At 33.4% G+C, this 16,486-nt stretch overlaps 1 protein-coding gene across 5 annotated transcripts in view; it reads left to right on the forward strand.

Moving 5' to 3' along the window:
* PTBP2 (polypyrimidine tract binding protein 2) overlaps positions 1–16,486 on the forward strand; it is an 80,335-nt gene that overhangs the window by 14,668 nt on the left and 49,181 nt on the right. For all 5 annotated transcript variants that reach the window (XM_068540383.1, XM_068540379.1, XM_068540382.1 and 2 more), the window contains exon 3: positions 6,834–6,909. In XM_068540383.1, the coding sequence (XP_068396484.1) occupies positions 6,834–6,909 (76 nt within the window). The remainder of the gene's footprint in view (positions 1–6,833; positions 6,910–16,486) is intronic.

A 16,486-nucleotide genomic window follows, 5' to 3' on the forward strand; every position in this document is an offset into this window, starting at 1 on the left:
TTCTCCCTCCCTCTTTCTTGATTTTTTTTGTTAGAGAAACTGGGTCATCTATTCTGTACAATTTTCAGACAAATATAATTTTGCTGATTATACCTCCATGTTGTCATTTTGTGTGTTTCTCATGTCTTGTATTTCCTGTGTACTTGTAGTTAGATGAGGCTTGATCAGATTCAGATTCAGGCTTGATCAGATTCAGGTTTAATTTTTAGCAAGAGTATTTTATAAATGTATATAACCGTAATTTCTAATGTATCACACCGGGAGGAACATGTCTAGTTACCTCTTTGTGATGTTTTATCAGTAGGTTCAGGTGTCCTCAGCTTGATGCATCCAGTATAGAGTGCTCTATCATCCTTTCACCTAGCGGGCTTTAGTAGCTAATAATTGAGTAATTTCATTGGGTATTGCAAAAATGGTGATATTATTTTTTTTCTCTTGCATATATTTTAATATATTTTTCTGTTCGGAAGATCTTTTTTCATCAAATATTTGGTCATACTGAAACACCCTTATTTAAAAAAAGCAGGGTAGATTTTCAGTTAAAAAATTTTTCCTCATGAGCTGGTAACTCCAGTAACTCCAATGTAATGTGAGTTCTTTAGCGTTGATGTTAGGTTGTTGTGAAGGCAAGGATTTTTATGTTTATTCCAGTCTTATTGCAATGATCATTCCTTTAAAAATGTCTAAATTTTCTCATCTTGGGCCAGCAGCAGCTCATAATACTGGTAATTTTGATACTTAACCTAAAGTATCATTTCTTTCTCCAAAACTTCAATTAGCCATTTCTTTAAAAAGAATGGCCCTTTGGTGAGACCTGGTCCTTAGAGACCACAGTAATGTGGGTGCAGAGGTGCCAGTTGCTTTTAGGTTGTTATTGTTTCAAGATGTTTTCAATTCACAAAGCTAACAAAATTTTTTTGAGACATATATTTGAACTCATTTATTTACAATTCGTATGTAATTTTACAGTTTTTCCTCTTCCAGTTTTTTGTTTGTATCTCTTGTATGTTGTAAACTCTTGCTTGCTAATGTTAACATAATTGCATATATACTAGTTTCTTTAAAAAGCAACATCTGTGTTAACATTAACATTGTAATACAGTTTGCAGTTATTTTTGTCCTTAAAGTGTATTTCGCAAAGAATGTATAGTATAATCACAGAATTTTAAAATCTATTGAGATAATTCTGTGTGCAGTTCTACCACCAAGCTAATAGTTAGGTTTTTTTGTTACATTTTGGTTTTCATTTTTAGGCAATATTTTTCATGTTGAATAAATTTTCCAAAGTCAAAACTACAAAACAAGCTACATTCACAGATGTCTAGTCTTTCACTTCTGTCTACTCTACTTTGTTTTTTCTATCCCCTTATAGGTATCTGTTTTCACTAGTTTTTGGTTTATTCTTTTATTTAATAGAAGTAAGTGTGAATTTCTTTTTACGTGCTCGCTCCCACCACCTTAGAGAAAAGGTAGCACAGAATACACAGGGTTTAATATCTTACCTTTTTTACTTAATGAGAAATACACTCTGGAAATCATTCCGTGGCTATATATGGAAAATCTTCTCATTTCTTTATACCACTGTATAGAAAGTATGCAAGTACCTCAGTTCCCCATAGCCATAGTATAGTATATTGTCAAATGCTTGGGGTTTTGCCAGTCTGAGAGGTGAAATGGCATCTAAATCTAGTATTAATTTGAATTTGTTTTTACTGTGAGCAAGATGAAACAACTTTTCTGTTTAAGGATAATTTCCATTTCATGTGTGCTGAAAACTAATCTTATCTCTTGCCTATTTTTTTATGAGTAACTGGTCTTTCTTTCTAAATTTTCATAGGAATCTGTATTTGAAGTTTAAATTCTCTCTTTGGCTCAGGTTTTTAGGAACAGTTTCAAAATTTTATCTGAATAAACTATAATTGGATTTTGTTCTATTTTTCTTTTCTCTCTTAATTTCATTAAAATGTTTATTGTGTTTGACCAGATATTATGATCTGTACGATTTCTTCTCTATGGAACTTACTGAGGTATTCATTACATAGTATGTGATCCACTTTTGTGACTTATATACTCATATATAAACATAAAAATATTTTCTTCTGAAAAAGGTAAAAGTCTTATCTGTTGCGTTTGTCTCTAATTCATCAGAAAAAAATTTAATTCATTTATTGTACGAGGTGGGGATCCAATTTCATTTTTCTTGTCTTTTTTACTCTTATACAGATAGCCAGTTAAAATATGCAGTGTCATTTTTTTTCACATTACAGATGTATATATTTTAGGGTAAAGGCTAAGCCACTATAACAAAATGGAAATGCAGAACATAGTGGTGTAAATAACCTAGAAGTTGATTTTTCATAAGTGAAAGTCCTGCAGTTGTAAGAAAATGGTATCAGTATGCTCCATGAGGTTATTCACTGGGCTAAGTTTTTTTCATCTGGTTGCTTCAGTTTTTCCCTGAGCTTTTATTCTTGTCTGCATGACCTAATGATACATAATTATGCTTTTTTTTGTTTTCCTTACCTAATTCTCATCCAAAGTTTGTCTATTCTGTTGTCTTGTTTTCAAAAAATCAAATTTTGGTTTTATTGATCCTCTTCAGTGTGTTATTATATGTATTTTATATTTTTATTGGTTGTATGAGTTTGTGCTTTCACAGCTTTTAGCAGGTAGGTAGCACTCAGTCCACCTCCTTTGTAGCACCTTTGTGTTCGTGGAGGCCAGAAATACATGAGTGAGAACCTTTCTTTCTCTCTGAGAATCTAATTTTCCTCAGGAACTTGATATTCACATCCTTGTCACGTGTTTCTGTCATGGTTCTCTCTTCTCCAGAGGAGAAAGTTGTTGGGCTAGTCTCAGTCCTGAAACCTGTCAGAGCCCAAGGACTGTGATAAGATGTTATCTCTGTTTCTCAAATGAGGAAGTTAAGGTTTAGAACAGGTAAGTAATTTACCAGTGACATAGTAGGTGGAAGCTGAACTACAGAATCCTTTTTCTTAATGCCATATGGCATAGTTGTCATAGAAACAAAGAGAACTAGGTTAATTCATCACATCAATCGACTAAAGAAGAAAAATCATATGATATCACTAGATGAGGAAAAAACATTTGACAGAATTCAGCACCCATTCATGATAAAAATTCTCACTAAACTAGAACAGAGGGGAACTTCCTCAACTTGACAAAGAACATCTACCAAAAAACCCTACAGCTAACATCATATTAATGGTGAGAAACTCAACACTTTCTCATGAAGATCAAGTGCAAGGCAAGGATGTCCCTTCTCACCACTTCTTTTCAACATCCTCCTGGAATTCCTTGCTGATGCAGTAAGGCAAGAAAAGGAAATTAAAGGTATACAGATTGAGAAGGAAGGTATAAAACTTGTTGGCAGATGACAAGATAGTCTATGTACAACATCCAAAAGAATTGACTAAAAATTTCATGGAACTGATAAGTAGTTATTGCAGGATTGCAGGGTACAAGGTTAATATATTAATAGGAAAGTCGATGGTTTTCCTATATACCAATGGTGAGTAAGTGCAATTTGAAATTAAAAATAAAATACAGTTTACATTAGCACCCCCCAAATTGAAAATCTTAAGTATAAATCTAACAAAATATATATAAGATCTACATGAGGAAAACTACAAAACTTTGATAAATGAAACCAAAGAACCAAGTAAGTGTGGATAGATATTCCACGGTCATGGATAGGAAGACTCAGTATTGTCAAGATGTCAGTTCTTCTGAAATTGATATATAGATTCAGTGCAATCCCTATCAAAATTCCAGCAAGTAGTTATATGGATGTCAACAAACTGATTCTGAAATTTATATGGAGAAGCAAAAGACCCAGATAGCCAACAGTATTGAAGGAGAATAGCAAAGTTGGAGGACTGATGCTACTCAACTTCAAGATTTAGTATGAAGCTACAGTGATCACGACAGTGTGGTTTTGGTGAAAGAACAGACAGGTTGATCAGTGAAACAGAATAGAGAGCCCAGAATAGAGCCCCCCCCCCCATAAATATAGTCAACTTATTTTTGACAAAGGAGCAAAGGTAGTCTCTCCAACAAGTGCTACTGGAACAGCTGAACATACATGTACAGAAGAATGAATTGAGACACAGATGCTACACTTTTCACAAAAATTAACTCAAAATGGATCATAGACCTAAATATAAAATGCAGAACTATAAAACTCTTAGAAGATAAGGTAAGAGAAGCTCTAGATGAGTTGGGTATAAAGATGTATTTTTAGGTACCACACCAAAGACATAATCCATGAAAAAAATAATTGATAAGCTGGACTTTTGCAAAAGATACATGTGATAAAGGGCTGTTATCCAAAATATACAAAAAACTTTTAAACTCAGCAATAAGAAAACAACTCGATTAGGAAATAGACCAAAGAACTTAACAGACATCTCACCACAGAAGATATACAGATAGCAAATAAGTATATGAAAAGATACTTCATATCATATGTCATTAAGGAAATGCAAACTGAAATAACAGTGAAATACTGTTACACTGTCAGAATAGCCAAAGTCTGGAACACTGGAAACCATAAATGCTGGCAAGGATGTGGAGTGTCAGGAATATTCATACATTCCTGGTGGAAATGCAAAATTATATAGTCACTTTGGAAAACAGTTTGGCTGTTCTTACAAAACTGACCATACTCGTACCGTATGATCCAGCAACTCCTTGGTATTTATTCAAAGGAGTTGAAAACTTACGTATACACCGAAACCTGCACGTGGATCTTAATAGCAGCTTTATTCATAATAGCCAAAACATGGAAGCAACCAAGATGTCCTTCAGTAGGTGAATGGATTAATAAACTGTGGTACGTCCCAACAATGGGGTATTTATCAGCAGTAAAACAAAATGAGTTATCAAGCCATGAAAAGGCATGAGGGGTACATGGTACCATAAATGCAAATTACTAAATGAAAGAAGCCAATTGAGAATGGTACATACTATGTGATTCCAGCTATATTCTGAAAAAGGCAAAACTGAGGAGACAACAAACAAGATCAGGGGTTGGGAGGAGTTTGGATGAATAGGCAGAGCACAGAGGATTTTTAAGGTAGTGAAGATACTGTGTATGATGTTATAATGACGGATATGTCATTACACATTTGTCCAGACCCTTAGGTATTAAAATGTACAGTATTAAACCCTTAGGTAAACTGAACTTTGGGTGATTATGATGTGTCAAAATAGGTTCATCCTTGGTGATAAATGTACCAGTCTGGTGGAGGATGTTGATAATGGGGGAGGCTATGCATCTTTGGTGGCAGGGGGTATATGGGAAATCTGTTCCTTCTCAATTTTATTTTAAACCTAAAAGTGTTCGAAAAAATTAAAAAAAAAAACAACTAGGAAACATTTTTGTTGTTGATAGTGAACCAGTGATGGATGTCAGCAGTTCTTAAACTTCAGCATGCTTCAGAAGCATCTGAAAGGCTTGTTAAAACTCAGGTTGTTGGATCCTGTCTCCATTGTTCTGTTCAGTACGTCTAGGATGGATCTGAGAACATATGTTGCTAAGGAAATTTCCAGGTCTAATGCTGCTCTAGGGACCACACTTTAAGGATCTCTAAAGTATCTAATTCTATATATTATATCATGTCCTTATAAAACAATGCCATGCTGAATCTTCCATACTTTGATTAAAAAATTAAATATGATGTAAATATGGTATTAATGTGACTTGATACTATGTTTTTATTTTCCTCATGCTTGTATTTCTGTGAACTTGCTGCTAACAAGTAGAAAGCTTTTAAAAAAGGGGATGACATATAAATATTTGTTCATCACTGTGATACTTATTATAATACAGCTTATTGAAGTATGAGTTTAACACAAATTAACATAAATTTTATGGTTAATTCGGATTGTTTTGGACTTTCTAAATTGCTTTGGTAAATTATCTCCTTTGTACATTTTTTTCCACTTTGGTGGTTGCATTCAACTTTGTCCTGATTGTCTAAATCAGCTCGTGTTGATTTAGTTATTTTAAATATTAATTACCCATGTATGTAAGTATACACATACTTAAAATATGCAAAACAGTTGACTTAGCTTTTTTAAATATTAGTCTGGTCACACATACTTTTGTATGTACACACATTTTTAAAATAGTTGAAACAACATTGGTTGGTTTGAACAACTGTGCAGTTCTGGAAACATACGATTTATAACCTTTTCTTTAAAGGATTTAAAGACATGATTCAATCTCTTTATATTGGCAGAAGGAAATTTCTCATTCCATAGATTTTTGCCTTTGTTTACAGTGTTCTAGCCATTGGAATATATACCTAATTGTTTAATTTTAATGATTATGAAAATGAATTGTCCAGCTCATGTAAATGAGTTGTCCAGCTCACCAGTGTGAAGTTCTCATTTTCTAAAGACCTGAGTTATCTGGATGAGTAAAGGGCTGTGAGGCTGAAGGATTCACAGAGTGTCTGTGAGAAAGTCCAGCTGCTGTGGCATTAGTTTGTTTATTTAAAAAAATGATGTAGTTCTCCAAGGCTTCTGATTATGAAACCTAATCAGTTTTCCTATTTATTGTCTGTTGGACTTGGGTGAATGGAAGGAAGGAAACACTGTTGGCTTTGTGGAAAAGGAAGAGATGGATAGGAGAGTGGAGTTAACTTATTATTTTAGGGATTAAATTTTTTATTCCCAGTAGTGTAACACCTGACATTTGGTTTTCAGTGACACTGTTTGAAAAGTTACCAGATAAGTGACAGACTTTCAGATTAATATTTTTAAATGTAAAGGGGTCTTATGCTAATTTGTTCTTGTTTTAACAGAGAGGATCTGACGAACTACTCTCAGGCAGTGTTCTCAGTAGTCCAAACTCTAACATGAGCAGCATGGTGGTTACAGGTAAGTGTTAACTCTCTTAACAGTCTCATTATTTGACATTTCGCAGAGCAGAATGTTAAAACAAAAGTTTAGTGTGTTTTACCAGAATAGCCTTTATTTTTAAATACTCTGTGTTGAAACAGTTTAGAGAAATTTTACTATAGTATGTATGTGTCAAGTGCAAAAACCTGAAGTGGGTGATTTGTGGGCAAGTAACTAAATCTGATTGCTTTTTTTTTTTAAATCACAAAAATGTAACCTTTTTTTCTTTCATTTTACAAGTTTCCTCACTCTCACTCCTTTTGTACTTTTGTGCTTAGCTTTTATTGTGTCATAAAATATTTTTATTTTAAGTATTTTTTCTTTATCCCACAAATCCTAAAGCCCAAACTGTAAAAAAAAAAAAAAAAAAAATACCATAAGATTCAGTTGCATAGCTGTTTTTTTTATGTGCTTTAAATCTTTTTTCTGTGTGGTAACAGTATTTTTAACTCTTTGGATTGGTTTCCTTTATTTATTTACTTGGAAATATAAAATGATTTATGTAATCTTCATAGTTAGGGTGTTTAAGCTTTATACGTTTGAAACATTACTGTTGGTTGTTTGTAATGTCTGTCTATAAATAAATATAGACTAATTTTTAGAGCTTAGTTTTATGGCCAGTGGAGCAAATTTGAATCTGATGATGAGTGAATTAGTTTGCCTTATAACCCTACATTTTATATTATTACCTAAAGCCAAAGTTTCTTTTTTCTAAACCCTTTTCTGAATTAGTTGTTTGAGGAATGATATTGGGCAATATAAAGATTGTAAAAGAATGGAAGCATTTTGATTTCCTTCAGGTAGCCATGCTTGTGTATATGTACACCTCAGTGCACATGTACACATCCCTGACAATTAAGTAAAAATTATAATGAAGTATTTTTCAAATATAGTTATAATGATGTTAAGATGAATTTTTCTGCACATCATCATTACTGAGTTTTCCATGTCATGATTACAAAGCAAAATCACTAGGCCATGATTTTGATAGTCAAGGTACCATGTACAAATAATTGAACAAATAGGCTCAAATGTCTGTATCTCTGCTTTGCTAGTTTCATGTTTTTTGAAGTAGTACATTTAATGATTGATAATGGAAATGTTTTTTAAATTAATAGGTAGGGCTATGACAGAGTACTGGTAGCAGCCTTTCCTTCTTTCCATCTTTCCCCAAAATCAAAAACTACAAAACTGAATAAAATATATGGGACACCTGTTGTCTGGAATTGATGAGTAAATAGTACAAGATAATGAAACCTGAGATAAGGGAAACATATGAAGTGAGTCTCATGAATACTTTGGCTTTTCTGCTTTGGGGTACCCTACTGTTGTAGCATATGGAGGTGGAGCTGAAGTAAAGCATGGAGGTCTCACTGTGCTGAAGAGACTAAGATTGGAATTCAAAGCTGCTGAGACATTTGGGATTTATGGAGAAGGATCCTGAAAAAGGAACTTGTCCAGGGGTTTGGGCATAGGTTGGAGGGCAGAATTTTGGTGTGGGGATTCTTACTTAATTCAGAATTTTGAATAATGGCTGGGCTGCATATATGCAGGTTGAGACTCTCCTGGTCTATCAGAAATGACCAACTGTGGGTCAGAGCTAGAATGGTGATTCCATAGGTTGTGCAGTGCTCTGAGACATTGGAGTTCTGGGTAGTTAGAATGCGTATGTCTTGCAGATTACTTCAGACATTCTGTTTAGACTGCAAAAAGCTCAGGCCTTAAGAGAAAGGATCATACACTATAGTAAGTGACAGCCGTAAGACTAAGTTAAGAAACTCTGATAGTCCAGCCTGACAAGACATGAAGGAGTCACCAGTAATTGAATTGCCTGCCTAAATAAAACAACATGCCCTAAGGAAGACAACATGATTCAGTCTTCCCACAGCTATCATCCACAATATCCTGCATACCATCAAATTTTACGAATCTTGTAAGAAGCATTCAATAAGAATAGACCTCAAAATGACCGTGATATTGGAATTAGCAGACAAGGACTATAAATATTTTTAAAGCTATAAAAGAAAATATTGAAATAATGAACATGGAAGAATGTGTTGAGGAAAGAACTATAAAGGAAGCATATAGAAATGCTCTAATTGAAAAATACAAAATTTGGAATGAAAAATTCACTGGTTGAGACTAACAGCAGTTTGAAGACAACTGAAGAAAGGTTAATGAACTTGAATACAGATTGATAGAAATTACTCAGTCTTCCAGAGAGAGTAAAAGTATATCTTTGGGGCGATCAAGCAGTCTAACATATGTGTAATTGCAGTTTCAGAGAGGGAGTAAAGAGAATGGTACCAAATACTTATGTAATTGAAGCAGTAATAGTTGAAAACTTCTAAAATTTGAAGAAAACTGTCAGGTAGGATACGTAAAAAACATACCAAGGCACACAATAATCAAAATATTGAAAACTAATAATAAAGAGAAAATCTTATAAGCAAGCAAGAAAAAGATATCTCACGGGAGACTAACATTAAAAGAAAAAAGAAAGTTCTTTAGGCTGAATGGAATAGCACTAGACAAAAACTTGGATCTGCAGGAGATAACAAGGAGTACCAGGATTGGTAAATAAATGTGTGAAAATTAAAAAAATCTATCTCTTTTACTCCTTTAAACTTCTTTGAAAGACTGTTTAGGTATACAGAAACCCTTTTAATTATGTGGTTCATTCTGTACATAGATGTTTATATGACAGTGATTAGCACAAAGTGAATATAAATGGAATTTTACAGTTTAAGGTTTTATATTTTACATGAAGTGATAGAGTATTAACTCTTACGTAAGAATATACTGGTAAATTAAGGTTGCATATTGAAACAATGTCTTTAAAAAGGTAGAAAGACATATTCAAAAGCAAATAGAAAGTTGGAGGGCTGACTCCTGCTTTTAAAAGTTACTGTAAACCTTACACTAACCAAAACAAAGTCGTATTAGCATAAAGAAAGATAAATAGATCAATGGAACAGAATAGAGAGTCTGGAAATAAAGCCACACAGTTATGGACAACTGGTTTTTGACAAAGGCACAAAGGCAATTCAGTGGAGGAAAAAAATAGATTTTTCAGCAAAGGATTCTGTAACAATAGGCTATCCATATGCTACCAACAACAGCAGCAACAAGCTATCGATACTTGGATCTATACTTCATACAAAAATGAGCTCCAAATGGACTTTGATGTAAATGTAGAACCTAAAAATTATAAGACTTCTAGAAGAAAGCATAGTAGAAAATCTTTGTGACCTTGGGTTATGCAGAGATTTCTTTAATGGGGTCATAGATTGACCCCAAAAGCACAATCTATGAAAGAACAAATGGGACTTCATTAGTTTTAAAAACTTACATTATTCAAAAGACATTGTTAAGAGAATGAAAAGATAAGCCATAGAGCGGCAGACATCTTTACAAAGATGGCTGATATATATATATAGCTGATAAAGGATTTTTATCCAGAATATATATAAATTCAGACTACGTATATAAACTCTAAAACTCAACAATAATGCAGCAAACAACCCAATTTGATAAATTGGCAAAAGTAATTGAATTGGTCAGCAAAAAAAATATACAGATGGCAAGTAAGCACATGAAAAAGATGTTCAGCATCATTTGTTGTTAGAGAAATGCAAAGTGAGATAACATTACACATCTCTGCAACAGCTAAAATTTAAAAGATTGATCATACTAAGTGTTGGAAAGGATGTGGGGGAACTGTAACACTCATATACTGTTGATGGGAAAGTAAAATTATAGAACTACTTTGGAAAACAATTTAGCTAAACATTTACTGTATGATCCAGCTATTTGTTTCCTAGGTGCTTACCCAAGGAAAATGAAAGCATATACTCATTAAAACTCTCATATGAATGTTCATAGTAGCTTTATTCGTAATATCTAAAATCCAGAACAACCCAAGTGTCCATCAGCAGATGAATATATAAAAAGATAGCTCTTTTGGTATTGAATTCCATTGCATACAGTGAAATACTGCTTGGCCATATAGAGTGACCTATGTTACATGCAGCAGCAGGGATAAATCTCTTAAATAATTATGCTCTGTGAAAGACAGGGAAAAAAAAGAGTTATGTCCGGTATGAGTCTATTTATATAAAACTTTAGGAGATGCATATTAAAGCAAATTGGTGGTTGCTTGGAATTTAGAGGTGGGTAGAGCAAGGGAGAGGGTTGTAAAGGGCATAAGGAAATTTGAGGGTGATGGATATGTATATTCCCTTATGCTGAAGGTTTCACAGATGTAAATATATGTCAAAACTTGTTAGATTATAACTTCATAGGCAGCTTATTTTATGTGAATTGTACCTCAAAAAGGTATTATTATTTAATATTATAATAATAATTATAATTTAATATTATAATAATAATTATTATTATTATTTAAAAAGAAAAGTCCATAGAGGAATTAAAATGGAATACTATCAAATACAGCAAGAGAAGAACAACAAAGCACTGGACAGTTAGAAAATAAAGAGAGATAGATGTTAAACCCAGTCATAAAAGTAAATGTAAATTGGTTAAACTAACATAGTTTAGTGCAGTAACCACTAGTTTTATGAGACTGTGGAGCATGTGGAATGTGACTACTCCTAATTGAGATGTAAATGGGTGTGTGTGTTGTTCAAAGACGTACCAAAAAAATAACGCAACATAATCTCATTTTTAAAAATACTGATTTAAATGTTGATATGGTAATATTTCAGATATGTTGGGTTAAAATATATTATTAAAATTAATTTATTGGCAACTATATGCCAATAATGTGGACAACCTGGAAGAAATGGACAAATTCTTAGAAAAAGTACAACCTTCTGAGACTGAACCAGGAAGAAATAGAAAATATAAACAGACTAGTCATAAGCACTGAAATTGAAACTGTGATTAAAAATCTTCCAACACACAGAAATCCAGGACCAGATGGCTTCACAGGTGAATTTTATCAAACATTTAGAAAAGAGCTAACACCCATCCTTCTCAAACTCTTCCAAAAAATTGCAGAGGAAGGAACACTCCCAAACTCATTCTATGAGGCCACCATCACCCTGATACCAAAACCAGACAAAGATACTACAAAAAAAGATTACAGACCAATGTAACTGATGAACGTAGATGCAAAAATCCTCAACAAAATACTAGCAAATAGAATCCAACAACACATTAAAAGGATCATACACCATGATCAAGTGGGATTTATGCCAGGGACGCAGGGATTCTTCAATATACGCAAATCAATCAATGTGATAAACCATATTACCAAATTGAAGGAGAAAAACCATATGATCATCTCAATAGATGCAGAAAAAGCTTTTGACAAAATTCAACACCATTTATGGTAAAAACTCTCCAGAAAGTTGGCATAGAGGGAACCTAATATAATAAAGGCCATATACCACAAATCCACAGCAGACATCATTCTCAGTGGTGAAAAACTGAAAGCGTTTCCTCTAAGATCAGGAACAAGACAAGGATGTCCACTTTCTCCACTATTATTCAACATAGTTTTGGAAGTCCTAGCCACGACAATCAGAGAAGAAAAAGAAACAGAAGGAATCCTAATTGGAAAAGAAGAAGTAAAGCTGTCACTGTTTGCAGATGACATGATACTATACATAGAGAATCCTAAAGATGCCACCAGAAAACTACTAGAGCTAATCAATGAATTTGGTAAAGTTGCAGGATACAAAATTAAAGCACAGAAATCTCTTGCATTCCTATGCACTAACAAAGAAACATCAGAAAGAGAAATGAAGGAAACAATCCCATTCACCATTGTAACAAAAACATACCTAGGAATAACATACCTAGGAATAAACCTATCTAAGGAGGTAAAAGACCTGTACTTAGAAAACTATAAGACACTGATGAAAGAAATCAAAGATGACAAACAGATGGAGAGATATACCATGTTCTTGGATTAGAAGAATCAATATTGTGAAAATGACTGTACTGCCCAAAGCAATCTACAGATTCAATGCAATCCCTATCAAATTACCAATGGCATTTTTTACAGAACTAGAACAAAAAATCTTAAAATTTCTGTGGAGACACAGAAGACCCTGAATAGCCAAAGGAGTCTTGAGGGAACAAAAGGGAGCTGGAGGAATCAGACTCCCTGACTTCAGACTAGACTACAAAGCTACAATAATCAAGACAATATGGTACTGGCACAAAAACAGAAATATAGATCAATGGAACAAGATAGAAAGCCCAGAGATAAACCCACACACCTATGGTCAGCTAATCTATGACAAAGGAGGCAAGGATATACAGTGGAGAAAAGACAGCCTCTTCAATAAGTGGTGCTGGGAAAACTGGACAGCTGCATGTAAAAGAATGAAATTAGAACACTCCCTAACACCATACACAAAAAAATAAACTCAAAATGGATTAGAGACCTAAATGTAAGGCCGGATGCTATAAAACTCTTAGAGGAAAACATAGGAAGAACACTCTTTGACATAAATCAAAGCAAGATCTTCTTTGATCCACCTCCTAGAGTAATGGAAATAAAAACCAGAATAAACAAATGGGACCTAATGAAACTTAAAAGCTTTTGCAAAGCAAAGGAAACTACAAACAAGATGAAAAGACAACCCTCAGAATGGGAGAAAATATTTGCAAATGAATCAATGGACAAAGGATTAATCTCCGAAATACGTGAACAGCTTAAGCAGCTCAATATTAGAAAAACAAACAACCCAATCAAAAAATGGACAGAAGACCTAAATAGACATTTCTCCAAAGACGATATACAGATGGCCAAGAGGCACATGAAAAGCTGCTCAGCATCACTAATTATTAGAGAAATGCAAATCAAAACTACAGTGAGGTATCACCTCACACCAGTTAGAATGGGCATCATCAGAAAATCTACAAACAACAAATGCTGGAGAGGGTGTGGAGAAAAGGGTACCCTCTTGCACTGTTGGTGGGAATGTAAATTGATACAGCCACTATGGAGAACAGTATGGAGGTTCCTTAAAAAACTAAAAACAGAATTACCATATGACCCAGCAATCCCACTACTGGGCGTATATCCAGAGAAAACCATAATTCAGAAAGACACATGCACTGCAGTGTTCACTGCAGCACTATTTTACAATACTAGGTCATGGAAGCAACCTAAATGCCCATCGACAGACGAATGGTTAAAGAAGTAGTGGTACATATATACAATGGTATGTTACTCAGCCATAAAAAGGAACGAAATTGGGTCATTTGTAGAGACGTGGATGGATCTAGAGACTGTCATGCAGAGTGAAGTAAGTAAGGAAGCGAAAAACAAATATCGTATATTAACGCATTTGCAGGGCAGAAATAGAGACACAGATGTAGAGAACAAACGTATGGTCAACAAGGGGAGAAAGTGGTGGAGTGGTGGTGGTGGGATGAATTGGGAGATTGGGATTGACATGTATACACTAATATGTATAAAAATAGATAACTAATAAGAACCTGAAATTCAAAAATTCAAATAAAAATAAATTTCACTCCCTTTTACCTTTTGATGTGGTTACTAGAATACTTAAAATTTATGTGGCTTGTAGTATGTTTCTTTTGGACATTCGTAGTCTAAGAAGTCCAATTAAAAGGCAAAGAATATCATACTGGATTAAAAAGTAAGACCTAACTACGCTGTCTACTGCTGTAGTCAGGTTGAAGTATACAGAGACACAAGTTGAAAGTAAAAGGGATGGAAAATAATATTTCATGCAAACAGTAAGCACAAGAAAGTTGATGTGATTGTATTAACATCAGATGAAGTAGAGTTCAAGACAAGGAGTATTATCGGGTATAAAAAGGCATATTTCTTAGGGTCGAAAGAGTCAATATATTGGAAAATATAACATTCCTTTATTTGTGTATTAGTAATAACAGTTTCAAAGTACATTTTAAAAAATGACAAAATTAAAAGAGAAGCAGTGAAGTCTACAATTTTAAATTTACAATTGGCTATTTTCATATTCCTCATAGTAATCAATAGGACAAATTGATCTTAAAAAAACAATGCGTAGAGGATTTGAACAATGCTGTCAGCTTGGCTTAACTCACATTTACAAGACATCCAATAACTGCAGAATAGCCTTTTAAATGTACATAGGATATTCAACATGATGTTAAAATAACTTACAATAAATTTCAAATGATTGAAGCTCATATAGTACCTGATTGTAGTGGGATTTACAGAAATCTAGGAAATTACCAAGTATTTAGAAATTTACACAATTCTGAAAAGCACATGAATCACAGAAGATATAAAGGGCATATTTTTGAATGAAAATACATCATATTTTAATCATACTTCAAATGAAAATACATCTATATTTTCTTGGAATATAGAAGAAAATATAGAAATATTTTCCCCACACGAAGTGCATGGGGGGAAAATAGTTCTATGCCTATATTAGTACTTATCTACCTACATTGGAAAATATCTGTCGTAGAAAAAAAGAAAGATTTAAAATTTCTGTCAAGAAAGAAAAAGAAAACATAAATTACCAGAATCAGGAATGAAAGTGGAGATATCACTACAGATCCTACACAGTGTAATAGGACAAAGACAGTATCACAGGCATTGGAAATGCTGATAAATTCAGCAACTTAAGTGAAATAGACTAACTCCTTTATAAATCTAGTGAACCAAAACTGATATAATAGATTACCTCTATATTATAATATTATAAGTATGGATTACCTTTATCTCTATTATCAAAATTGAATTTTTAATAATAAAAAACATCTTTTCACAGAGATTACTCAGGCACAGGTGATTTCACTCGTAGGTGGTTTTCACTTGTAGGTGGTTTTACTCAGGCATGGGCAGTTTCACTGTTGAATTTTATGAAACTTAAAAGTAAGAAATAATAGCCGTCATTTAACCTTTTTTAGAAAAAGAGAAGGGGGATACTCCCTAATTCACTTTATGAAGCTACCAAAACCAAAATCTAACAAAGATAATATAAGAAATCAGGATTTCACACTAATATTTTTCATTAACATAAATGCAGACATTCTTAACAGGACATTAGCAAATCACTTTCAGCAGTATGTAAAAGGTAATTCATGATGACTAATTGAGGCTTACCTCTTGATTGTAAGGTTTAACAGTGGAAAAGGAATTCAGTGTAATTTATCACAATAGAATAATGGAGGAAAAAAATGATCATGTTAATATAAGCAGAAAAGGCATTTGACAAAAATACAGCATCCATTCGTGATAAAAAGTTCTCAGAAAACTAATATGTAAAAGAGGAACTTCTACAGGGTAGACAAGGGGCATCTACTAAGAGCCTACAATAAATTTAATTCATAATGGTGAAATATTGAATGTTTTCTTCTTTTTTTTTCCACTTTAAATTCAATTTTATTAAGGTATAATTTCCATACAATAAACTGCATCCATTTAAATTGTACAGTCAGATAAGTATTGAAAGATGTATGCACCCATGAAATCACTGACAGTCAAAATGTATATCCATCACACATACTAGGTTCCTCATAGCCCTTTGTAGCCATCCCTTCCTGTTTTATC

Source organism: Eschrichtius robustus, chromosome 3 (genome assembly GCF_028021215.1).
Source record: "Eschrichtius robustus isolate mEscRob2 chromosome 3, mEscRob2.pri, whole genome shotgun sequence".
Classification (NCBI taxonomy): Eukaryota; Metazoa; Chordata; class Mammalia; order Artiodactyla; family Eschrichtiidae; genus Eschrichtius; species Eschrichtius robustus.